This window comes from Leucopleurus acutus, assembly GCF_964270905.1.
Source record: "Leucopleurus acutus genome assembly, chromosome: 14".
NCBI classification, from domain to species: domain Eukaryota; kingdom Metazoa; phylum Chordata; class Mammalia; order Artiodactyla; family Delphinidae; genus Leucopleurus; species Leucopleurus acutus.
This window is the reverse complement of record NC_139156.1, coordinates 53,945,231-53,967,820: the sequence shown is the minus strand read 5'-3', so window position 1 is coordinate 53,967,820 and position 22,590 is coordinate 53,945,231. Positions and strand designations below refer to the sequence as shown.

General features: G+C 55.0%; 1 protein-coding gene across 1 annotated transcript in view; it reads right to left on the bottom strand.

The window, feature by feature from the left end:
* Positions 1-5,033: 5,033 nt before the first annotated feature.
* Positions 5,034-22,590, bottom strand: part of ZCCHC24 (zinc finger CCHC-type containing 24) — a 60,515-nt gene continuing 42,958 nt past the window's right edge. The window contains exons 3-4 of the mRNA XM_082853909.1: positions 15,760-15,924; positions 5,034-7,695 (exon numbers count right to left, since the gene is read on the bottom strand). Of these exons, the coding sequence (XP_082710035.1) occupies positions 7,582-7,695; positions 15,760-15,924 (279 nt within the window). The 3' untranslated portion in view covers positions 5,034-7,581. The remainder of the gene's footprint in view (positions 7,696-15,759; positions 15,925-22,590) is intronic.

Below are 22,590 nucleotides of genomic sequence, written 5' to 3'. Positions count from 1 at the left end.
CATAGGAAGGCTGGCGGGTTCGGCTGGGCAGGTGTGAGGGGCCCAGGGATTTGGGGGCTGAGGGCAGGACAGCCCCGCCAGCTGGCTGTCTTGGGCGGGTGGCACAGCTGCCAGAGGCAGGGACTAGGCCCTGGACCTGACACTGGGGGGTGAGGGGTGGGAAGTGGCACTGGGAGGGGGCACAGGGAGGGGCTCTGCTTCTCTAGCTGTATGATCTTGGACAAGTCACTCAAACTCTCTGAACCTCGGCTTCCCTCTCTGTGAAATGGTACTCATCCCAGCACCCAGCTCACAGGGTCGTGGTGAAGATCAAGAATGATGATGCATGTAGATCACAGAGCACAGCAGCTGGCGCACTGGACGTTGGCCATTTATTCCACATTTAACCCTGTGGTGCACCAGGCCACACAGGCACTGCAGACACACGGACGGTGGGGGGCTGGGAGTGTGCGGGGTCGGGTCTGGAGGCGCCCTCGGCTACCTTGCCCCATGCACCTCCCTTGAGCTCGTCTCCTGCCCGGGAGCGGAACACACACAAGTAGAAAGTGTCTCCTCTCTCAGCACCATGTGGGAGGCGGGCCAGGGAGCCTCTGGGGTGGCGTTTGGATGCCTGACCTTGTGCGGAGCCAGGGCCCAGCTGTTTGAGGGCAGACAGGGGCCTGACTCCCCACCCAGGCCCCGAGGAGACGCCCCTAGTGCCTTGCTGAAGGCCTGAGAGCGCTGGTGGGAATCCACTTGGAGTCTCTGGTAGGGATCAGAAAAAGCACAGAGCGTGGAGATGGGAGGGTGCAGCGGAGGACCTGTCTGCCAGTCTGGGGCATTAGGGCCTTCCCTGGACCTCAGTTTCCCCACCCGCCATATCGGTCTCTGCCCTGGCTCCTGCCAGGATTGTTAGGAGCATACACATAAGGCCAGAGGAACAGGAGAGACTTGGGCCTGTGGCCAGGGCCCAGGGCAGAAGCCCGATGGCAGCGGGAGCCGGGGAGAGGAGAAGCAGCCAGCACAGGGCCTCCGCTGCAGCCCGGCGTCCGCTGCAGCCTGCAGTGGGTCCCAACTGCTCCAGCTCACAGGTAAGGACACATTCCAAGAAGGTGGTGGTGCTAGGAGCCTTGTCTGGGCCCCACGAGGAGCCCTTGAGTCCCCAGGGGTTTTGGTGCTGAGGTGGGAGAGGGAGTGGTTGAACCCACATGCCTCCCCCCGCCGGCCCCCAGATCTGAGGCACTGTCCAGTCTCCCCTCCCCGTGCCTGGTTCCTTACACCAAGGCCTTCCCGGGCTGGAGCTGCCTCTCCCCCCAGACTACCCCCGCCCCTGGGGCCCTCACTCCTTGCCCCACCTTTGCAACTGTGGGCATAGCATGCTGCCTGGGGCCGAGCCCCAGCTCTGCCTCTGAACCACACACGGCACTGGGAGGTAAGAACTCAGGGTTCAAATCCTGTACCTCCCACTGGGTGACCTCAAGTGAGCCCCCGCCTCTGGAGGCCTCAAATGTGGGGTTAGGGTGGCGGAGGACACCAGCTTCGAGGAGGGCGGGCAGGGGTGGACCCAGAGTTGGGCCCTCCCCTCTGGGTTCCCCGACACCCCTTTCCGCTGTGGACTCTGCTCTCTCTGCTCTCAGCCACCGCCGGCTGCCCCTGGACATGGACATTAGGTCCAACCGGAAATCCTTCCTGTCCAGGGGAATTACTGGTCTCCACGGCTGCAGATGTCGAAATGCAGGCTGTGTTTGCCTTGGGTTTGTTTTCTTTCCACGGAAAACAAAACTAAACAAATACGGGTGCATGCACACGACACACAAGGGCAGAAAATCGAACATTAACCTTGACACCTCAGCCCCAGCACAGGGGGTACTCAGCCAGTGAGCAAGTGAACCACGTTCCTGGGTTGGCGGCCTGGCACCCCCTCGGACTCCCTGGGTGACCTCTGGCCGGAGCCACAGACAGTGGGAGCAAGAGATCCACAGCCCCTGGCCTGCCACCCGCCAGCCAGGTGCCAAGCTGTGTGCTGGGCCTTGTGTTCACTGGGCCGGCTTATCTGCACAGTATCCCTGCGGAAGCCGGCGCTCAGAGAGGCCAGGGACTCCGCCCAGGGTCGCCCAGCCAGGGGAGGCAGGGCTGATCTGGAAGCCGGCACCGTGGGGCACAGGCCACTGAGACAGATGGGCTCTGTGTCCTCAGACCTGTACCAGGAGCGCAGCCCTCCCTGGGCTGTGGGTGGAGAGGCCCTCGTGGCAGTGTTTATTCTCTCCCCCGCCCACTCTGCTGGGCTGGGTCCCCTCTCTGCTCACTGCTTGGCTTCACTGACACCCACCTGCGCTCAGGCCAACTCTGGCCCTGCCCGCCATTTCATGCGGCCTGAGGCCAGGCACCCGGAGGTGAGTCCTTCCTTTGTGCCAATAAGCAGGAAAGGGCTTAGATGGCTTCCAGGACTCGCTGTGCGCCCCAAAGAAGACAAGGGGTCCTGCTCCTGGAGTTGGGAGCCTGTTCCTGCCTGTTCGCCACCCTTCCCCCATCCATGATCCCTGATGCCGAGGACTTACCTTGTTTTCTCTGCTCCATCTCAGGGGCTGCATGGAGACATGGGTTGGTCCACAGACATGTAGTTTGGCTATTTAATAAACTAACTGCCAAAGTTTAAAAATTGGAGAATTTCACATAACAGCCTAGTCGCCCCCCCACTCCCCACCCCGCCCCAGGTGGTGTGTTCTTAGATGGCAGCAACTGGCTGAAGCCGAGGATGGGATGTCTCCCAGTGAGCTGGACGCCCCCTGCCCACGGCCTCCTCCCGGCCATCACCATCCACCCCACAGGACCCTGAGGACCATTTCAAAGCCCGGTGTTTCTCAGCCGTGCACACCGGACTGATCAGGGACTTTAAGAACCTGAGGACACCCAGGCCGGTTTCTCAAGCGTCTCTGGGATGGACCAAGGCTCCCGTAGGCGATTCTGGTGAGCAGCCAGGTTGAGAACCACAAGTGCGCGGTTCCTGGGCCGCAGGGCTGCGTATGCAGGTGGCTCCTTCAGGCCTGCTTCGCCGGGGCTCCAGGCCCTGCGAGCCGTGACTTCCCGTCTGTGGCCCCGGTCGAGCGCCACCGTGAGACAGCCCAGACAGGCCCTTGCTCAGGAGAGGGGCCCTCTGTTCCTCCCCTGGGGACTGTCCAGGACGCCCTGGACACTTGAGCTTGCTCACTGTGGGATGCCCAGCGTCTGAGGCCCAAATCCCTGTCTTGGCGAGAGGGCCAAGTGGGAGCTGCAGCTGCGAGGCCTAGGGCTGCTGTCTCCGAGGAAGATTCACTCCTATATATGGTCACCAGCAGTCTCATCGCAGAGCTAACTGTGACCTAATGTGCCGACAATCCTGCCTAGTCTGGGGCCCCGCTTGGGGAGGGCCCTCGCCCTGGAGAGAGTGTCCGTTTGGGGACAGGGGGGCTGGGTGGAGGCAGGGCCAGGACAAGACATTCCAGACGCGGGAGAGCGGAAGGGCAGCCCCAAGCCGCCCCTACCCAGCTCAGCACCCCCGAATCTGTGAAAACGTTCAGCTCCCTACCGATGCTCCGTGTAAACAAGGACACCCAGGAGCCTCTCTTGCTTTTAAAAGTTCTTTTAATACAGCATGAAAAGGCTATATTTCTATAGGTAGGCCGTATACAGATTCTCCAGGAATAAGGCACACAACGGAATGCCATCCCGAGGGCGGCCCTCGGGAGAGGTCGGGAGGCTTCTCCACGCACCCTCCGAGCTGGCCCACGGGTTCTGTTTGTCTTTTTAGCTGGACACACACGTATTAACAGATACAGACACGGACAGGGTCACCACACAGGAGTGGAGGAGGTCGAACGGTGAGGTTGGCAACAGAGAGCGATGAACTCCCCCGAAGGCCGGACGCCTCCCAAACTCCAGGGTTAGTTGTCACACTGGGCTACGATGTAGTGATGCTGGATTAAATATTCGTTTAGAGTAGATTCAAGTCCATTAGATGTTGGAGGGCAGGTGTAAGGGCTCTGGGTGACAAATCCAAGTTCAAAGAGCATAGGGCACCAAGGCATGGCTCAGATGGCAAAGCTCCAAAGGGGGCGGCTGGAGAAGTCCGCCTCCTGCTCCCTCTTCCATCCTTGGGCCCTGCTGACCGGGAGCCCTGGACCAGGCCAAGGAGACCATCTTTGGAGCTGGCCGACCGTGGTGGGGCTAGTAAGTCACACGCCCTCTCCTCCCCAGGCACGCTCCTGCCCCCCACGAGTTTAATAACCATAATAACAAGATAATAATAAGAAGGTGCAAGAGAATGGATTATAATGCTGTGTTATCCTCAGCTGAAGAGGCTCGAAGGGCTCACCATTCCCTTTTCACTAAGTATCTAATAATAGCTTCCCTTAAAAAAAGGCAGTACTTTCCCAAATACACATATGTATAAATACAGGACAAGAACATATTAATAATAAGTCTATGCACTTGAATAATATGCTGGCTACTTAATACTGATATTTGTATCCAGGGATAACAACAGAGAATAACAATAATATGGCTTAAAGAATTGCAAAGTTTTTTTTACCTCATCAGAATTATGTACCAACTTCATATAATAATCTATGTAGACAATATTTCCTTCTTAATGTAATTCAGTTGCAGACTTTTTACAGACCAAAGCATAGTAAAAAATCAACCCCCCCAAAACAAACCAACAGGAAAAAGAGAATAGTTCTCACCATAAATATTTTCTCGCAGCTCAACCAGAAGGTTTGCAAAAAATACTTCCAGAAATCTTCATTTGATATTCTATTGCCCTCCTGAAAGCTCTGAAGTTTTGAAAATGCCTCTCTTTTTGTTTACTTTAATCTCAAAAATCAGGCAATCATATTTTTCTTTTCTTTTTCTTTTTTTTAAAAAAGCCCTCAAATATATACAGACAAAAATCACTGTGAAGATTTTTCGGGAGAAAGTAACAAGTTCAGTGTTGTGAGAAACATTGGAAACCATGCAGAAATTTTAACATCCATGAATTTTCGTTTCAAAATACACACATAGTATTTTTTCTTTAAAAAAAAAAAAAGGAATTCTGTGTCAAGTATAACTCAAAATAAATACAAATTCACAAGTAGAACTATTGAATACTTCTTATGGGGTAAACACCGTTCTCTCCCAACTGGATCGCTAGATCTACTAACTGCAAGCGATTGTCCCTTTGAACCTACTAAAACCACACAATTTCTTGTCTCCTGGGTGCCCAGGCCCTCTGAGCACTTGATTCTCACAGCACCAGCCTGGACAGCAGTGGCTTTCGCTGAGCACACAGAGCTCCCAAATTCAGCCAAACAGTGCGGGAGGGGGCGGTGTGGAAGGGCTGCCTCATAGGGAGGGCCCAGCCCCTGCGGTGGCCAGCTCTGCACAGATGGCGGGGGCTGCCGGCGGGGGCTGCCAGCTGGACAAACCCACTGCAAAGGTCACTTTGGGGTGATATCCCTTCTCCTCTTGGCCTGTGGAAGGCCCTGGCCTCCAGGGGTCTGGAGCCTGGGTTCTTTCTAAGGTGTGGGCTTCCCCCATGACTGCAGCCCAGGTACCTGAGGCCAAGGTCCCCCTGTGGAGCCAGGTCCCTGGAAGGGTCGAGACCTGGTCCTTGCAGCAGAGACCAGCACACTGCCCACCACTGCGAATGTTCTCGTTAGCAGGGCACTAGGATGACTGACAGTAACAGCTTCTCCTTGGGGACAGAGAGCCCTGGAACAGGGTGACTCTGGCTCACCTTGACACCCTGGAGCACGCAGGGAGCAGCTGGGAGGGATTCCTCAGTGGGCGGTGAGCGTGTTCACAGTCAGGGGCAGGCCGGAGGGAGGCCGCTACAGGGCTCAGGCTGGAGCAAATACACCCTTCTTAAATGCTCAGAGGGCATGGCCCCCCCCACCTCCCTGCCCAAATCTACGCTGCAGCCCTCTGGCTGCAAATGCACTCACTCCATCTCTTCGACTCACTCCCTGGACCCCTGATTAACACTTTGCTGTAACTCCTCAGTTGTACAAAGCATTTTCATTTGAAAACAAAAGGCAACTGGACACGGGTTGGGTGTCCTTGAGCCGTGGTAAACACTGAATTTCAGGCCCATTTCGTGGTCTGATTTTTTTTTTTTCCACAGAGGCATAATGTTGGGACAAAGTCAAGTGACCCAGCTCTGACAGCCGGTTCCCCTGGGAGAAAGGAAGGGTGACACGACAATAAAAATAGGACTTCTCACTGGGGAGGGAGCAAAGAGGAAGGCGATCCCCCCACTAGCCAGGACAACGTCGCCCTGACCAGTGTGAACGCCAAGAGGCCTCCCCCCACCTCGGGAGGTAGGAATCATTATCCCCACTTTGCAAACGAGAGGTTCTGTAGCTTGTCTTGGGGTGGGGGTAACCCCCTCCTTCACGTTTGCAGGGTAGGGGACAGCAGGCAGGGCTGGGCCTGCAGGGGCGACAGGGGAGGACGGGAGCCCTCCGCATGACTTCTTAAGTGACCGACTGACGGGTGATACTGGGGGCACGGCACCTGGGGATACTGTCCAAATAAAGCTTTCTGCTCCAGGAGATGGCACACAGCCAGGCTGAATCCCAGAACATCAGAACAGAAACGGGCCTCTCGGCTCTCCGCTGCCAGTCTCTCACTTAACTAGTAGCGAAGCAGAGAGATGAGAATCCTTCCCAGGCTCCACAGTGTGTCGGTGGTGAGGCCAGCATTAAAACCGGGGTCTTTGATCTGCCTGGCCTGTGTCCTTCCTGCCAGAGTGGCTTCCCTGCTGGGTCCTGTAGCCTCCATCAGGGGGTGGCCCCCTAGCGTGGGTGGGAGGGGAGGGAGAGGGGAAGGGAATGGGGCTGACAAAATCCTAGCAAGTGGGGGTAGTAGGTGCTGGGAGAGGGGGGAGGCATTGCCTGATGTGCCCTAGGTCACACCTTGGAACACTGTCCAACATTCAGTGCCTCCCCGTGCCTGACCTCTGGGTCTACGGTGGGGGGCAGGGTGCGGCGCCCAGGTGCAATGCCAGTGACGGCAGAGGCGGTCAGGTTTGGGGCTCAAAGTGGCAGGGGGCAGAGATGCCCGCTCCCCAGCAGCTGCGAGAACAGGTGTCAGCTTGCCATGAGTGCTGACTTAGACAGAAAATTAGGGCTTTCTAAGAGTGGCTTTTCACACAGGGCAAACTGGAAGGTTCTGGGTGGGAAAAGGCGGCCTGGCCGGTCTTGGGGAGACAGTCCCCTGCAGGCTCTGGGATTCACAGTAAATTTAGTGCACTCGTGGCCAATACAAGGCTGCTCACCCCAAAGGGAGTCTCAGAGGAGAGCCTGCGGGGACACCAAGGGCTCTGTGTGGTCTTGTGCGCTGACCTCTGCTTGCCCTATTCCCTCCACACAGACCCAGGGCCCCCCGTAGAGAGTCGCAGAGACCCGGCCTTCTGGGGGCGCAGCTACGTCAGTAACACTGTTTGTCAACATACATGAGCCAAGAGCCCACCCCCTAGACCTGTAAGCCTGCGAGGACGCCCCCGCGCACACAGGGGACACGCAGGGGGGTGGCGTCTTCTCTGGCTGGCAGGAGGGCGGCGGGGCCCAGCAGGCGGCCGGGTCATTGCACGCGCCGGCAGTAGTAGCCCAGCACCTTGCACTTCTCGCACAGGTGCTGGGGGTGCTCCTTGCTCTGGTCGGACACGTCCAGGCCATCGGGCTTCTCCAGGGGTCTCTGCAGAGAGGAAGGAGGAAGCGGGCCCAAGGGTGGGGAGGAGGGGGCGGAAAGAAAGAAATACCAGAGGAGCAGTGAGAGTGGGGCAGATGCGGAGAGAGGCAGAGAGTGCTCGAGACAGACAGGAGGAGGGAGACAGACAGGGAGGGCCCAGAGAGAGAGCGCAGGCGTCTGTAATCTGAGGTGGTTTCCCAAAGCGCCCAGGACCCTTCCTGCTTCTCGCTTGCTGCAGGCAACACGAGCGTCCTGAGTCCTGCATCCTGGGAGGCATAGGCTGAGGCCTCGGGCTGGGGTCAGTGCTTTGGGAGGAGGTCTTGCACACAGAGCCCCAGGTCTACCTGCCTCTTTGCCCCCCAGCTCCACCCCCGCCAGTACTCTCTGGGCAGCCACCACCTGAAGCTCACGAATGCCCGAGACGGAGGCAACGCAGCGGGGCCCAGACATTATCCAGACGAAGAAACTGAGGCCCAGCGCAAGGGAGGCCCAAGCCGCATCTCCTGATTCCCAGCATCCACTGCTTCTTCCCAGGCCACTTGTCACCACCACACCTGCTCCTGCGGCCTCAAGACTCAAGGGGAGTTTAACCTGGACGGGGTCACAGTGTTTCAGGCTTCGGGTAAGCGAGCCCTTAGCTCTGTGACGTCAGCAGCCAGTGTTCTGATTCATCCCACATCCCAGGGCCCCTGCCTCGTTAGTGGAGTGGCTAGGTGTTTCTGAACAGGGAAACTGAGGTCCAGAGAAGGGAGGTGACTTGCCAGACCTCTGAGGCTACTCACTCAGAGTGTGGCCTCAGAGAGCCTCGGTTTCCACATCTGTAAAGTGGGCCATTGTTGTAGCTCGTTTGCAGGGCGGAGTCAGATGTCTAGATGCTTGTAAACTGGCGTTTGGCACATACAAGCACGTTTCTGTCACACAGGGGGCTTCCCTGCTCCCTCTGTACCTCGCATCCTGGTTCTCAAAAGCGAGCTTGTTTCTCTGGAAAAGGTACGGAGGTTATTAGGCACACCTCCCGAGGCAGACGGTTTCTTGGCTGGCAGCCGTAGCCCCAGCCCAGAACCCCTACCTGTAGCAGGGTCCTCTGCATGGACTCGGGGGAACTCAAAGGAAGCTGATCAGGGCCAGCTGGGAGCCACTTGCCGAGGACAGGGGGCAGGAACTGCAGGCTGGTGTGGGCCAAGGGAGCCTTGGTGCCAGTGACCAGGACCCAGAATGGTCCTGGAGGGGAGCTGAGCATGAGCGCTACCCCCTGGACAGGCTGCAAACTGCTCAAAAGTAGCGCACCAACTTTTCTGCCTGATTATGCAGTGCCTGGCCTGAAGCTGACACTCAGAGCAGAAAATGGACGAGTCAGAGGGCTCTAGAAAGCGAGTGTATGGACTGTGGGTGGGCAGGGTTCGGATCCAGGGTCGTAAAGCCCATCCCTGTGCTTCCAGGCCTAAAGCCACACTGGGAAGACATGGAAATAGGGCAGGAGCCTTGGCTTCATCTCAGTAAGCTTTCAATGACTGGCTTTCCTAGCCAGGGGAAAGGAGAAAGAGTTTGGCTTCATGTCAAACCTGGACTCAAACTACCTATGAGCTGTGTGACCTTGGGCAAGCCACCTGACCTCTCTGATCCTCCAATTCTTCATCTGTAAAAGGAGATGTCAGTAACACTTTTCTCACGAGACTGTTGTTACAACTCGAGGGAGATCACAAATAGAAAGTGCCTAGCACATAAAAGTTATTAATGTTGTTTATTATTATTACTAATAGGAGGGGAATACCAGCTGGTAGAGGGCCACTGAAAGTTGAAGCCACAATTCCAAGCTGACAGACCTGGGAAGGTCACATCCCCTGCCCTCCAGACATCTTGATACACACCTACAGTATCCCAGGGCATGGCCTACACACCCCAGCGCCGGAGAGCTCCCTGGCGGCTGAGCTCACCGGCTCAGCCCATTGCCTGCACTTCACGATCTTGGGCTGAAGTCTGGGTCCCTGTACGCCCATCCCAGTGATCCCAGCCACACAGGGGCCATGCAGACTCTCTGCTGGTTCCCATAGGTCCGATGTGAGCAGCTCTGAGGTCTTCCCTCCCCCAGACCAAACCCAGCCTGATGTCCAGCTCCCCTCCCGGACTCTTCATGCTGGCCCAAGCCCCTCCCTGAACCCGTCTTCCAAGTGGGGCCGGAGAGACCAGAGCAAGCAGGCCCGACACCACCCTTGCTTCCTGTGGCTTACACTTTGCAAAGCACCACCACATAAATCACACAACCTAACGTCCTGTGAGGGGCATCTTATCATCCTCATAAATTACAGATGAGGAAACCGAGGCTCCAAGACGTCAAAGGCCCTGCCAGAGGCCTGCAGCTTTACCTACCTGCCAAGGGCTATTGGGAGAGAACGTTCTCCTTTAGAACCTTAACTTGCCCTTCTGTAACTTGGGCTGGGGGGGTGGTTAATAACATTTGCTGTACGTGTGATAGGGAGAGAAGTAAATGAGATGACTGTCTTGAGGTAGTTTCTGACCATAAAAAGTTCTGTAAGACTCTATAATTGCTGTGTGACCTCTTGCAAGTCACTTGACCTCTCGGGGCCTCAATTTTTCTTCTCTACACAATAGGCTAATAAGGGTACCTACTTGATAGGGTTGTTGTGAAGAGTAAATAAGTTAATATATGCCAAGTTTTTAGAACAGTGCCTGGTACATAAAGAGCAGTGTTGATCAGTATTAATATCATGTATTATTGCTATTATTATTATGTAGAGGGAGCAGGCTGGGAACAGGGGAATCAGCTGAGTCCCTGTGGAAATGCACTTGCAACATCCTGGCCATCCCCGCTCCTTGGCCATGACCCTGTCAGCGCCCCTTCCCTCCACGGGTCCTGGCTCAGCCCTGCCCAGGCACTGGGTGGAGGAGCTGGGGAAGCTGTCAAGGCGACTCCCCTCTGCGAGGGAAAAACAGTCAGCAGCTGGGACTGATCACCCCAGGGCCATCCCCACCCCCCGCAGTGAGGCAAAGCCCATTAGTGTTTTCTTCTCATGGGGGGCAGGGCTGGCAGGGGGGAGCCGCAGCTGGAGACTGACGGGAAACAGATGTGGTAGGGGAGGGAGGGGAGGGGAAGTGGAGGGTTCTCAGGAGATGGATACCACACAGGTCAGAGCTCAGGGCGCAGTAGAAATAAAGCAACCCCTCTCCACCGTGGGGGGCAGGGAGAGTATGGGGGGACAGAGGCTCTGAGCCCCTCCTCTCAGCTCTTCAAAGGCTCCTGACTGCTGGGGAGCTCGGCAGGGCCACCCCCCCGCTCTGCCCTCAGCCCAGCTTGCCACTTCCCTGAGGGAGAAGAGCCCTGTGACAGGAGGTTGGGGGTGAGGCAAGGGGAGACCCGGTCCCAGGCCCCCCTGACTGGCTGAGTGACCTTGCTCAAGTCCCATCTTCTCTCTGGGCCTCAGTCTCCCCGCTGCACACAGTAGGTGCTCAACAAACAAGGGCTGAATGACGAGGAGAAGGAAAAGCAGAGCCACACACACTTGGAAGATTCTTCCTCACTGGGCCTGAGAGACTCTGATCCTGAGTGTGGAGACGGGGAGGTGATGGTCAGGGAGGCTGTGCTTGGACTGAGCTTCGCAGGATGGAGACGAAGCAGGAGAGGCCACTGCCAGCCTGGGGGATGGGGGTACGGCCCGGCATCATGGAAGGGGTGCTACGGCAATACAGGGGTGCGGCCAAGGAGGCTGGAGCCACAGTGGAGAGTTGGGTCCTGGTGGGCTTGGGTGCATGGCCTGGGCCCTGCCTCTCTGATTAGGTCACAGAGGTGTGAGAGTCATAAGGACTGAGCCTCCCAGACCCTAGCACAGCCCCAAGCACCATACGTCTGAGCCACTGCAGGAACTGGCCCATTCCCAGCTCCCCTCCCCAGCCAGCCACCCTGACCTGCCCTTGCTGTTCCCCCTGCCCCCGCTTCCCCCAGGCCACTCATCTGTCCCTTCCAGGTTCCATGTTTTCCTCCAGCCCCAAACTTGATCCCTCTTCATGAGTTCCAGCTTCTCTCTCTACTGACCTTGGGTAAGTCACTTATGCCCTTTGCCTTAGTTTCCTCCTCTGTAAAATGGGGAGACAATAGAGCTGACCTCATGGGGTGGCTGAGAGGATGAAGGTATAAAATACGCAGAGGAGTGCCTGGCCACCGCACACTGCTGTCACAATTTCCCCAATTCCTGCCAGTCTCCAGTGACTGAGACACACCTACAGCACCCCTCCTCTCTCCTGTGCTCGGAGCCCAGCCCAGCACTTTGCTCCAGCCCACCGGGTTCAGAGGGCGCGAGCTGGGACACCAACGGAGGGCTGCCTGGCCTCAGGGCCGGGCTCCAGACACAGGTGCAAGTTCAACGTCAAGGCACCACTTCCACCTGAGGGCCCTGGAAAGGCCACGTGGCTTCTCAGGACTGCACGTTCCCTCCCAGTGAACAGGACACCCGGTCTGAGGGCAGAGCACACATGAAGGGTGTGCAGGGGCTCAGCAAACGGCACCCGGAGGGTGACCACACCTGCGACTCAGAAGAGGAGTTCTCTGAACGCCAGTTGCTAACCCTGTCTGATGGAATCCTGTCCCTTGGGTTGCAGAGGAAGCTCCAGGAAAGCCAGGCAGCCCCCTGACCTTCGTCTTCCTTCAGAGCCTGCACAGACCTGGCGAGCAGCCGTCAACAATGTGTGTCCAACGGGAGAAAGTAGGAACCCCTCTGACAGCACGGGCCACGCACAAGGGCCCTAGGGGAGCAGAGTTCAACGAGGGCGAGCGTGATGACAGTCAGACATCTGGGGAGGTGCTTTTGAACCGGGGCTCCAGACCAGCTCAGGGATTGCCAGGAAGACTTCAGGATGCAGGTGCCGTGGCTCCTTCACACTGCCCGCCTTCAGCCCCAGCCCCGACATGCTCCTACCACACTCTGTGCATATCGCGTGCCCTGTGCCCAGCCACTGGGTCATCGAGCCTGTCTCGGCGCTCCAGGGCCTTGGTGTCTCCCTTGGGGCCATTAGGTTGTGGGCCAGGCCCCCTGCACTAAGGAGCCCCTTGTCCACTGGGCTGCACGGCCAGCTTCCCATCTATTTGCCTGTGTGCGACAGTGTGGGTGATGGGAACCACGGAAACCCTTGGGGGCAGGAGGATGGAGAGTCTGCAAACAGAGGCAAAGGAGGCCTGCGCGAGGGTCATAAAATCACAAAATGTTTCAACCACAAGAGTCCTCTTGGACAACTCCCAGATGCTCCTAGTAGGATAAAGACCAAATTCCATGCCATGGCCTCTGAGCCAGCCCAAGGCAGCCCGGCCCCTCCTTCCGCACTTTGCTTCACCCCTCAGCTCCTCCAGTGCTCGGCTGGGCCCTGTCCTCTCCACTCTGCACGTGCTGTTCCCTCACCAGAAGCGCACCCTCCCCTCTCTGCCACTCCCACCCCAACCCCCTTCGTCTGCTGACCCTCCACTGCCCCTCGGAGCTCAGCCTGACGTCACTGCCTCGGCGGATACTCCCCCATCCTCCTGCCTCCCTTTCCCTGTGGCCTCCTCTGCTGCCCCCCCCCCCGCCCCGCCCCACTCCTGCCATCCGTCTTGGTGACTCAGCTTACACAGGGAAGGCTCGCCCCACCCGCGCTCCCCGTACCCCAACTACCTCACCAGCAGTGACCGTGCCTCCCACCATCCCCTCAGCCAGAGCCTGGACTTGGCCTTCAGAAACCTGCTCTCTGTCCGGCTCTCGGGTCCCGCACTCCCCCCAGTCCTGGCCCCGCCTCTCCATCAGGGCCCCTCTGGCTTCCCTTCCCAGCCGTCCAGCTCACAGCCCAGGACCACACTCTTCCAACATCACACCTGACTCTTTGAACTCTTCCCTCTGAAACACTCAACTGGCACACCTCTGTCCCCGAACCCCTGTAACACCATCTCTGGCCCACACCTGTGCAGTGAACATTACTGGCCAAGTCACAGAACCGGGCTGACGGCTTGGGTGACAGTTATGATCTTGAAGCTCCCCCTGGGCTGGCATGCTGCTTGCCAGTCCGGCTATGTTTCTCTAGTAGGTTCACTTCCTCCCTTGTCCTTCCCCAAGCCCGCCACACCCCTCCTCACTCTGACTTTTAGCTGAAAACCTCATGTCCCATTTCACTGAGAAAACAGAAGCCCTGGAAGTGAGGTCCCCCTTCTCTGCCCCATCAAACCCACGCCCCTCCCCAATCATCCCCCACCTCCCTCCCTCCCGGGCTGATGATAAGGCATCTCCCTCTTGTCCCCTTATCACCAGCCTTTTGCTTTCTTCTGGGTCATTCTCATTTGCCTATAATGTGCTCCAGGCTCTCCCATCTTCAGAACACCCATCTCAACGCCACCGTCCCTACTCTAGCTACTGTCCCATTTCTCTGCTTCTCTCCACAATAAATGCCCTTTGCAAAAGTGGACAGTGAAGGTATTTCCTCTGCGGCCTGGCCCAGGGAACCTCCACCACCATGGACACTGCCCTGGCCAACAGATCCACTGTGAATTAACATCTCCCGTCCGCCTCACGTCCGACCTAAAGGGCATCGGCTTCAGTGGTTCTCAGAGCTTGGTGGCAGCTCAAAAAGTCCTCCAGGTAAAAGTGATGCCCTCCAAAGTTTCGGGACCACCTCCGTATTACCAAACCTCCAGGGCCCTTCTCCATGGTCATTACACCCGACATCTCCGCACCAGCCACCACCTGTGCTGCCACCCTCCCACCCCCAGGACTCCACGCTCCTCGGTCCCCCTCCTCGCTGGACGCTTCTCCTCCATCTGACCTCCGAATGCCGGGATTCCACAACACATGGTCTGGGGAATCCCTTCGCTACTTTACCCACATTCTGCAGGCAATCTCATCATTCCCTAAATACCTTTAGGCCAATGGTACCCAATTCCCGGTGAACCACCTTGACTTCTCATACGAGCTTCAGAATAACAACCCCAACTGCCCTCTTGACGTCTCAACCTGGATTTTCAGGAACATCTCAAATGTAGCATGTATTAGAGATCTCTTGCCTTTATCTAGAACACCTCTGTCCCATCCCAACTGCCCCCAGCCCAGGCTGCCCACCTTGGTAACGACCACCTCCATCCACTCAGGAGCTCAAGCCAGAGTGTGATTGTTCTCATTCCTGGATTCCTGGCCCCCCTCACCTTTCACATCTGACCCCGTGATGCTCTGTGTTGGACCCAAATCCAGAGCCACCACCTTAGTTCAGACCTCCTTCGGTTCGCCCGGGACTATGGCCATGGCTTTCCTGCTGGTCTCCCCAGTCTCCCAGCCCCTCTAGGCCAGTCTCTACACACAACCAAAGCAATCATCTCAAAATGAAGCTGAAAGCCCTGTTGCTGGGGGCTTCCTTGTAGGGCCCCCCGAATTCCTCTGGTGACTGCTCCATTTAGCTCTCCCGTATCTCCCACTCCACTCTCCTGTTCCTTCACTGAGCTTTCAGCCTTGAGCATCTCCAGTCCAACAGCCTCAGGGCATTAGCACTTGCTGTACCCTCTTCCCAAGATGACCATCCTCCCTCTGGTGACAGGTCTAGCTTCCTCCCCTGCTTCAGGCCCCAGAGTAAATGCCGCCTCCTCTCTGCAGCCTGCAGTAAGTGAGTGCTGCCTGGGACGAGCTGCCTCAACCCCCTCCCTGCAGGGCAGGCCGGCCTTGGCCACCAGCCCCGTTGCACAGTATCTGGCACCCAGTATCCACCTTGTAGACATGCGCCAACTGGGCGAAGAACCAACAAAATGCACTTTCCAACAGCATCCCGCCGCCTGCGTATCCCTCTTTGTGTCATGGTTGCAGTTCGTTACTTTCAAAATTCACTGGGGTCTGTGGTCTCAGGGTCTTCGTACAGTTGCCCTTTTATCTTCCTTCCCTTCCTGGAGAAACAAGCCCTCTCCCCCCCCCCACTTCCTACGAGACAAGGAAAGAAAGGGCTAACTTGGATAAATCTGGTCCCATCCCCATCGTCTGAGGCTCAGTAAGGGAAAAGCTCCCCCTCCCCTGGTCCTTCTGCCTCACCTGCTCCCGCTCCCCCGCCCCTCGCCCGGCTCACCTGCTTGTGTGGGTACACGTTGATGTGGCACTTGATGCACTCCTGCCCCATATTGGCCCAGGAGTTCCCGCTCATCCATTTTCTCTTGCACTTGGGACACTTGTACTCGCCAAAGCAGCGCTTTTTGCCCTGGTACGGGGTCAGACCCTCGCCTTTGGGGCGTGCCTAGAGGACAGGAAGCAAACACAGGGATTAGGATCCAACAGGTCAAAATGGTGCCCCACAGGGGTCCTCATGGTTTCCCTCTTCAGCCTTCATGCCCTGTGTCCCCATGTGCCAGATACCTTTTGTCCTCAGTCCAGAGAACACCAGAGTCACCCTCAGAGCACACATGGGAAGCCCAAGGCTGGGAGACTCGTGTGGGGACAGAGAACAGAGGAGGTGGTGAGTGGCGCACATCTCTTTTAGATTTAAGGGAGCAAAGTCCTCGATGGTGGCTAGGAACTACTCCTTTAGCTCTGCTGTCATGAAGGGGCAGCTGGTGGTCACATGACCTCACACAGGTGCTCTCTGGCCCTGGGTGGTGTGGTTTAAATGGCTACTGAAGAGACAACGCAGGCAGAATACAACCTTGTAAGCAGCGAAAGTGTGTCTCCCCTCACCCCTGCTCCCAGCCATCTGCTGCCTTACCTGGTGGCTATCTGAATTTCCTTTAGACCACCCCAAAGATGGGCTCTCCATTTACAAACACATACACCATATACATACGTACGTGCATCCTTTCTTTTCCCTCACTCGTATGGAGACAGATTATATACTTGGTTCTACATCTTCCCCTTTCACTTAATAATATATCTCAGACATATATATAATATTTTCCACCAGATCAGTATAAACAGAGCTGCTGTATTGTGTTTGAGGGTTGTACAGTATTCAAATCTATGCAAGGTTCATAGTGCTTTCCCATCACTACTGCAAATGTCTAGATTGTTTCCACTCTTCTATTACAAGCAATGCTACTATGAATAACTTTGCATATATGTGTGTATGTACATATATAATTTTGCACAGGTGACAGTACATTTGTTGAATAAATTCCTAGAAGTGAAATTGCTGGGTTGATGGGTATGCACAATTTTCATTTTTAAAGATGACAATTGCCACTACCCGCCTCCACGCCTCCAGCTGCAGGTGTACCAACTTAATGTCCCGTCTCCTCCCTAACAGAGCTTTCATCTTTGCCAACCTAAGAGGTAGAAAATCTTCTCAGAGTAGCTTTGACTTGTACGACATGTATTATGAGCAAGTGAGAATTTTTTTTTTTTAAATATGTTGTCTTCTGCCTTTTTAAAAAAAAATTTATTTATTTATGGCTGTGTTGGGTCTTCGTTTCTGTGCATGGGCTTTCTCTAGTTGTGGCAAGCGGGGGCCACTCTTCATCAGGGTGCGCGGGCCCCTCACCATTGAGGCCTCTGTTGTTGCGGAGCACAGGCTCCAGACATGCAGGCTCACTAATTGTGGCTCACAGGCCCAGGTGCTCCGTGGCATGTGGGATCTTCCCAGACCAGGGCTCGAACCCGTGTCCCCTGCGTTGGCAGGCAGATTCTCAACCACTGCGCCACCAGGGAAGCCCAAGAGAGAATTTTTGCATTTAAGAACCACTTGTGTTTCCTTTGTGAACTGTTAGTTCATATACTTTGTGATTTTTTTTTTCCTGCTGGGGTTTGGTATTTTTCTTGTTGATCTGTAACTGCACTTTATATATTAAAGAAACTGGCTCTCTCCTATATGGTATTTTTTTTTAAGCAGGTTTATTGGGATATGGTTCACATACCCGACATTTCACCTATTTAAGGTGTACAATTCAGTGGGTTTTAGTATATTCACAGAGTTATACAACCATCACTACAGTCTAATTTTAGAACATTTTTCATTACTCCCCCAAAGAAATTCTGTATTCATTAACAATCACTCACCATCCAACCCCCCACTTCCTCACCATACCCAGCCCCAGGCAACCACTAATTTACTTTCTCTTTCTATAGATTTCCCTACTCTCAACATCTCATACAATAATTGCCCTTTTGTGTCCGGCTTCTTTCACTCACTGTAGTGTTTTTAATGTTCATCCACATTGCAGCATGTATCAGTATGTCATTCCTTTTTGGTGCCGAATAATATCCCATTATATGGTCGTGCCATATTTTATTTACTCATTCATCAGAGGAAAGACACTGGGTTGTTTCTAATTTTTGGCTATTATGAATCATGCTGCTATGAACATTCATGTACAAGCTGCCTAGTGTTTTAGAGAGTTGAATTTGTTGCCCCATTATTTGAAAGTGCGAGATTTCACATAGAAATATGACCACATTGGTCCAGAATCCTTGCTGGTGATGATCAGCTGAGGTTAAGGAGTGGCCGCCCCATCAGACCGACTGCAGTGCATTCTCCGTGTCACCTCTGTTCCGACCAACTGCGCCCTGCATCATGTCACCTGCTTAGCACTCACAGGATTTGAGTTTGAGGCCGGCTTAAATGCAGGCACTACACTGTGACTATCAGTCATTCCTAGACTGGCATCCTGAGCATTGCCTGGGAGCTCATTAGAAATGCAGAATCTCAGGCCCCATCTTCGATCCACTGAATCAGAATCTGCATTTTCACAGGAGCCCCAGAGAATTCATACGCTATTAAGTTTAAGAAGTACTGGTCTACGAGGTGGTCTGTTTCCATAGTAATGTTTCCCTGGGTATTTGCCTGTTTCTGAAGTAGTGTATAAAGGTTAAGAACACCAGACTCTGGATTCAAATCCTAGCTCTGTGATCCTGGGCGAGTCACTTCACAAGATTAATGATAGGAACTACCACGAAAGACTGTTCTGAGGATTAAGTGAGGTAAAACACTTAGAACAATGCCTGGCAAATCGAACAGGAGTATTAATTATTATTATTTAATAATATAGAACAATAGCGGTATATAAAATAATAATTTCTTCCTTCAGTAATCACGTCTTTCTTGCCCAGCCGCCATTACCACCACTTGGTGACAGCCTACCAGAATTACAGACAAAACCCTAGAAATGGACGTACGTGCTGAATGTGTAAATCTAAACTTAGTGACAACAACGCCGTGCTGGTCTTCTGGGCCCACTGCCTAATGTCTTTTGCATCGTTATTGGCCTTCCTGGAAGCCATGATATCCTGGGGAGAAGACCGAGCTCCAAGGCAGGGCTGGCTCTCGGCACTGGTCAGGTCCATGAGAGAGGCTAGTTACGCCAAGGGGAGCACTCGGCGTGCAGCCAGGGCCCAGGGTCCAGTCAATTTGCAGTAGACAGGCCACCTATGACTCTGAAGGCACTTCGAGTTGTGCTGGTCTCAAGATACGGGGTGTGCAGTGACCCAACCACTTCTGGTGGCACGTTTTTCTACCTGGTGCCTGGTACCCACAACTTACACAGCCTCAGTTCTGCAGTAATCCCGAAATAAAGTACTAGATGAACTCAGTTTCCTGGTCCCTGTTCTTAAAGGCACTTACATTTTAAAGGGGGACAAGGGATAGGCGTGCGGTGCCTCACTAATGGTAGGATTTGAGACTTCTTGGTTGAAGTGGGAAATGTGGGGGCCATCACCAGCCAGACCCACTCTGGGATCTGGTTCTGCAGGCCTCTTGGTTCAGAGACTGATAGGACTTGGCACCTGGCCTCACACAGCCGGGTCCAAGGGCAGGGGTCAAGGCATCTCGGGACACTCAGCAGAGTGAAGGGTGAGGATTGGGGCAAGATTGACAATTCAGTTCCCAAAAAGTCTCTGCTTCAGAAATGAACAGGAAGGAAAGGTACACAAATAAAAAGACACAGCATGTGCACCAAAGGGAGAAGCAGGGAGGTGAGAGAAGAGCAAGGGGGTGAGTCGGAACGCATCACCACACCATGTAATTAGAAACCTGGACATTCTGGAGCCTTCCATCAAGGACTGGGAGCTTCTGGGCAGGGACAGGGGCTCCAGGCTCCTGCAGTATCAAACATCTTCAGCGCACCATTCCCACACTGCTGTCAGGCCAGGCACGGGGAGGGCCCAGCTCTGACACCCCCCCACATGATACGTGGCTCAGATCTTAGACTTCAGGGCCAGATGCCAGTGGTGGCATTCTACCTCTGCCTGTGACTATCTGGGGGACCTTCAGCAAGCTATGCAACCTCTTTGTGACTTGGTTTCCACAGGAAGCCAGGATGATGATAACGGGCCAGCCTTCCCAGCGCCGTTGGAGGGATTTGATGCATTCACGCAGATGAAGGTCTTAGCTCGGTGGGTGGACACTGCAAGTGCTCAGTAACCGTCAGTGATTTCAGTAGCATTCGCTTCTGGGGCTTGTGCAGGGAGAGGGAGCAGATGTGTTCCAGGTGATACAGAGGCTGGGGCTGAGACCAATGGGCATAAACCGTAAGAGGAAAGTCCCAAAGATGGGAGGGAAGCCTGAGTAGAGGGTGGGCTCACCACCCCTGTGTTGCCGGGGGGTGGGGGGTGGCGAGTAAAATAAGAAGAGCATTAGGTGTCTTCACCTTCTGGAATCCTCAGGGGGAGCCATAAAGGTAGAGGAAGGCTGTGGAAGCTCTGGGGATGCTGCTGGCAGAGGACAAAGGGAAGAGTGAAGAGAACAGACTTTTATGAAGGACCACCTGTGAGCTAGGCTTTGTGCTACAGCTCCACGGCCTGTCAGGCTCCCATTCAACTCTCCCCATAACCCTGTGGGGCAGGGAGTACCATCACCCACTTAACAGATGGTGAAACTGAGGCACGGGGAAGGGGAAGCACTTGCCAAAGAGTTTCCAGTATGTGAGGGGCAGGAGGCCAGGCCCAGCAGGCTTTTCCACAAGGCTACGCCCTTTCTGTCTGTCACCCCCAAGTGTGTCCCCACCATGAAGCTGAGGCCTGTGCTCAGGAGAAGAAATCCCCCCAGGCCCCAGGGCCTCCAGCTCAGCCTAGCCCAGTGGCTTTGCCCTCCTACGGGTCAGAGGGGAGAGATGCCTGTGGGGCAGGGGCAGAGAGGCAGTGGATGGAGGGAGGGCAGGCCAGCAGGCAGCTCTGGGCAGCGAGCAGCAGCTTCCCGGAAGGGCTCAGTCCCATCATTCTTACGCTTACAGACAAGAGCAGGGCCAAAGGGAGTAGGAATTTTTGACAGAAAGAAGGCTTCTCTGCCCCCCCACACTTTCCCCCTGCCTCTCCTCCCAGAAAGGCATGGCCTCTTCTCATAAACGTCAGCATGAAGCAGACAGTGACTACCAATGGCCCTGCAGGGACCACTGCCCATCCCGACTGGGAAGCAGGCCAGGCCTGACCAGGCTCTCCTGACCCGGGTCCCTGCCACACACCCCTCTGGGAAATCACAACTGCCAGGAGCTCAGGCAAAGCTCAGTGGGGCTCAGAAGCCAGCCCTCTTAGTACAGACAGGCCCTCTGGGGACCAAAGAGGCCAGGGAACTTGCTCAAGGACACATAGCAAATCAGGGACTGAGCTGGGACGAGGGATCAGGTCCTCTGACCTCCAGATCAGGCTAGAATCACCATGGAGGGGAGCCTGGCAAGTGAGAGATGGTGGCTGGCATGGTGGTGGGAAGGAGGACTTGTGCCAGGGAGTAACCAGGGCAAAGCTGGGCAGGGAGCGGAAGGAGACATCCGGGCAAGCTAGCAGCTTGGGGAGAGATGTAGAGGATGCTGACACCACCTGGGCACTTTTTCAGGATGGCTCAGTGCTTTCTTCCCAAAGGCTCATGAGATTTCTTGTGGCTGGATGCTAGGTAGTGAGCTCCCTTTCACTAGGGGTATGCAAGCAGAGACTGGGTGAACAACTATCGGGGACATTGCCAAAGGGACTTTTGCCCTGGTCAGACAATTGGACCAGGTAACTCTGAGGGCACTTCAGCTCTGTAATCCTCCCAACTCTTGTTGCTGGTGAAGGCCAACCAGGCAGGTGTGGAGAGGGAACACTCAGACACTGCTGGGGGTGGGCTTGAACAAGTACATTTCCTACTGCATTTCTATAGTGCAACTTGGTAAAGGTTTCAAACTTTAAAAGTTCCATTCCTTCCCTCCCAGCAAATCTATATCTGGGCGACCATCCTAAGGAAATAAAAGATCAGAGGTGCAGACCACAGGGATGTTCAAGGATATCCATCACAGCCCTGTTTATGACAGCGACAGGGTGGAAAAAAACTAATGCCTTGGTTCCCTAAATGACGTTACACCCATTGGACAAATGACAACAAAGCCATTGAAATATTTATGAGGTTTTTAAAAAAGCGTTTGGGAAAACATTTTAAAAAGAAAGCAGGATAAGCGATTGAATATAGACTGCTCTCAGAGTAAAACTGTAAAAAGGAAAAATGTGCAAGGAAAGGGCCGGCAGGAGATCAGTCAGAAGTGTTCAGAGGTTGCCTCCAGGAGACAGGATGCTCTGCTCTAATTAATGAATTGTCTTGAATGAGTAGGTATGACTTTGATGGAGAAAATTATGATGGTGCATCAGCCGACTCCCTGGCCTGCAGGCCCCTCCTGCCCACAAGGGGGAGCCCTGTGCTTTTCCAAGGTGGTGGGAACCAGACAGAGATGGCAGCTCTGTCCATACTTGTCCCCTGGGGCCTGGGTGCCAGGCAATGGCCAACCTCTGGCTGCTGGTTCTGTTGGACCACATTCATGTCCGTAGAGCTGCCCTCCCCGCCCCCCCGGCCATGGAGTGGACTTCCCACCCCCTGGATCCCATTTGCTCCCTCAATTTTGAGGACAGCTGGAAGTATCCACACCTATCACATGACATAAGAGTCTGGCTGGTCACTGTGCCCATCAGTTTCCCTGCCCCTGCTTCCTGAAGTCCCACCAGTAGTGAGTCAGGCTTC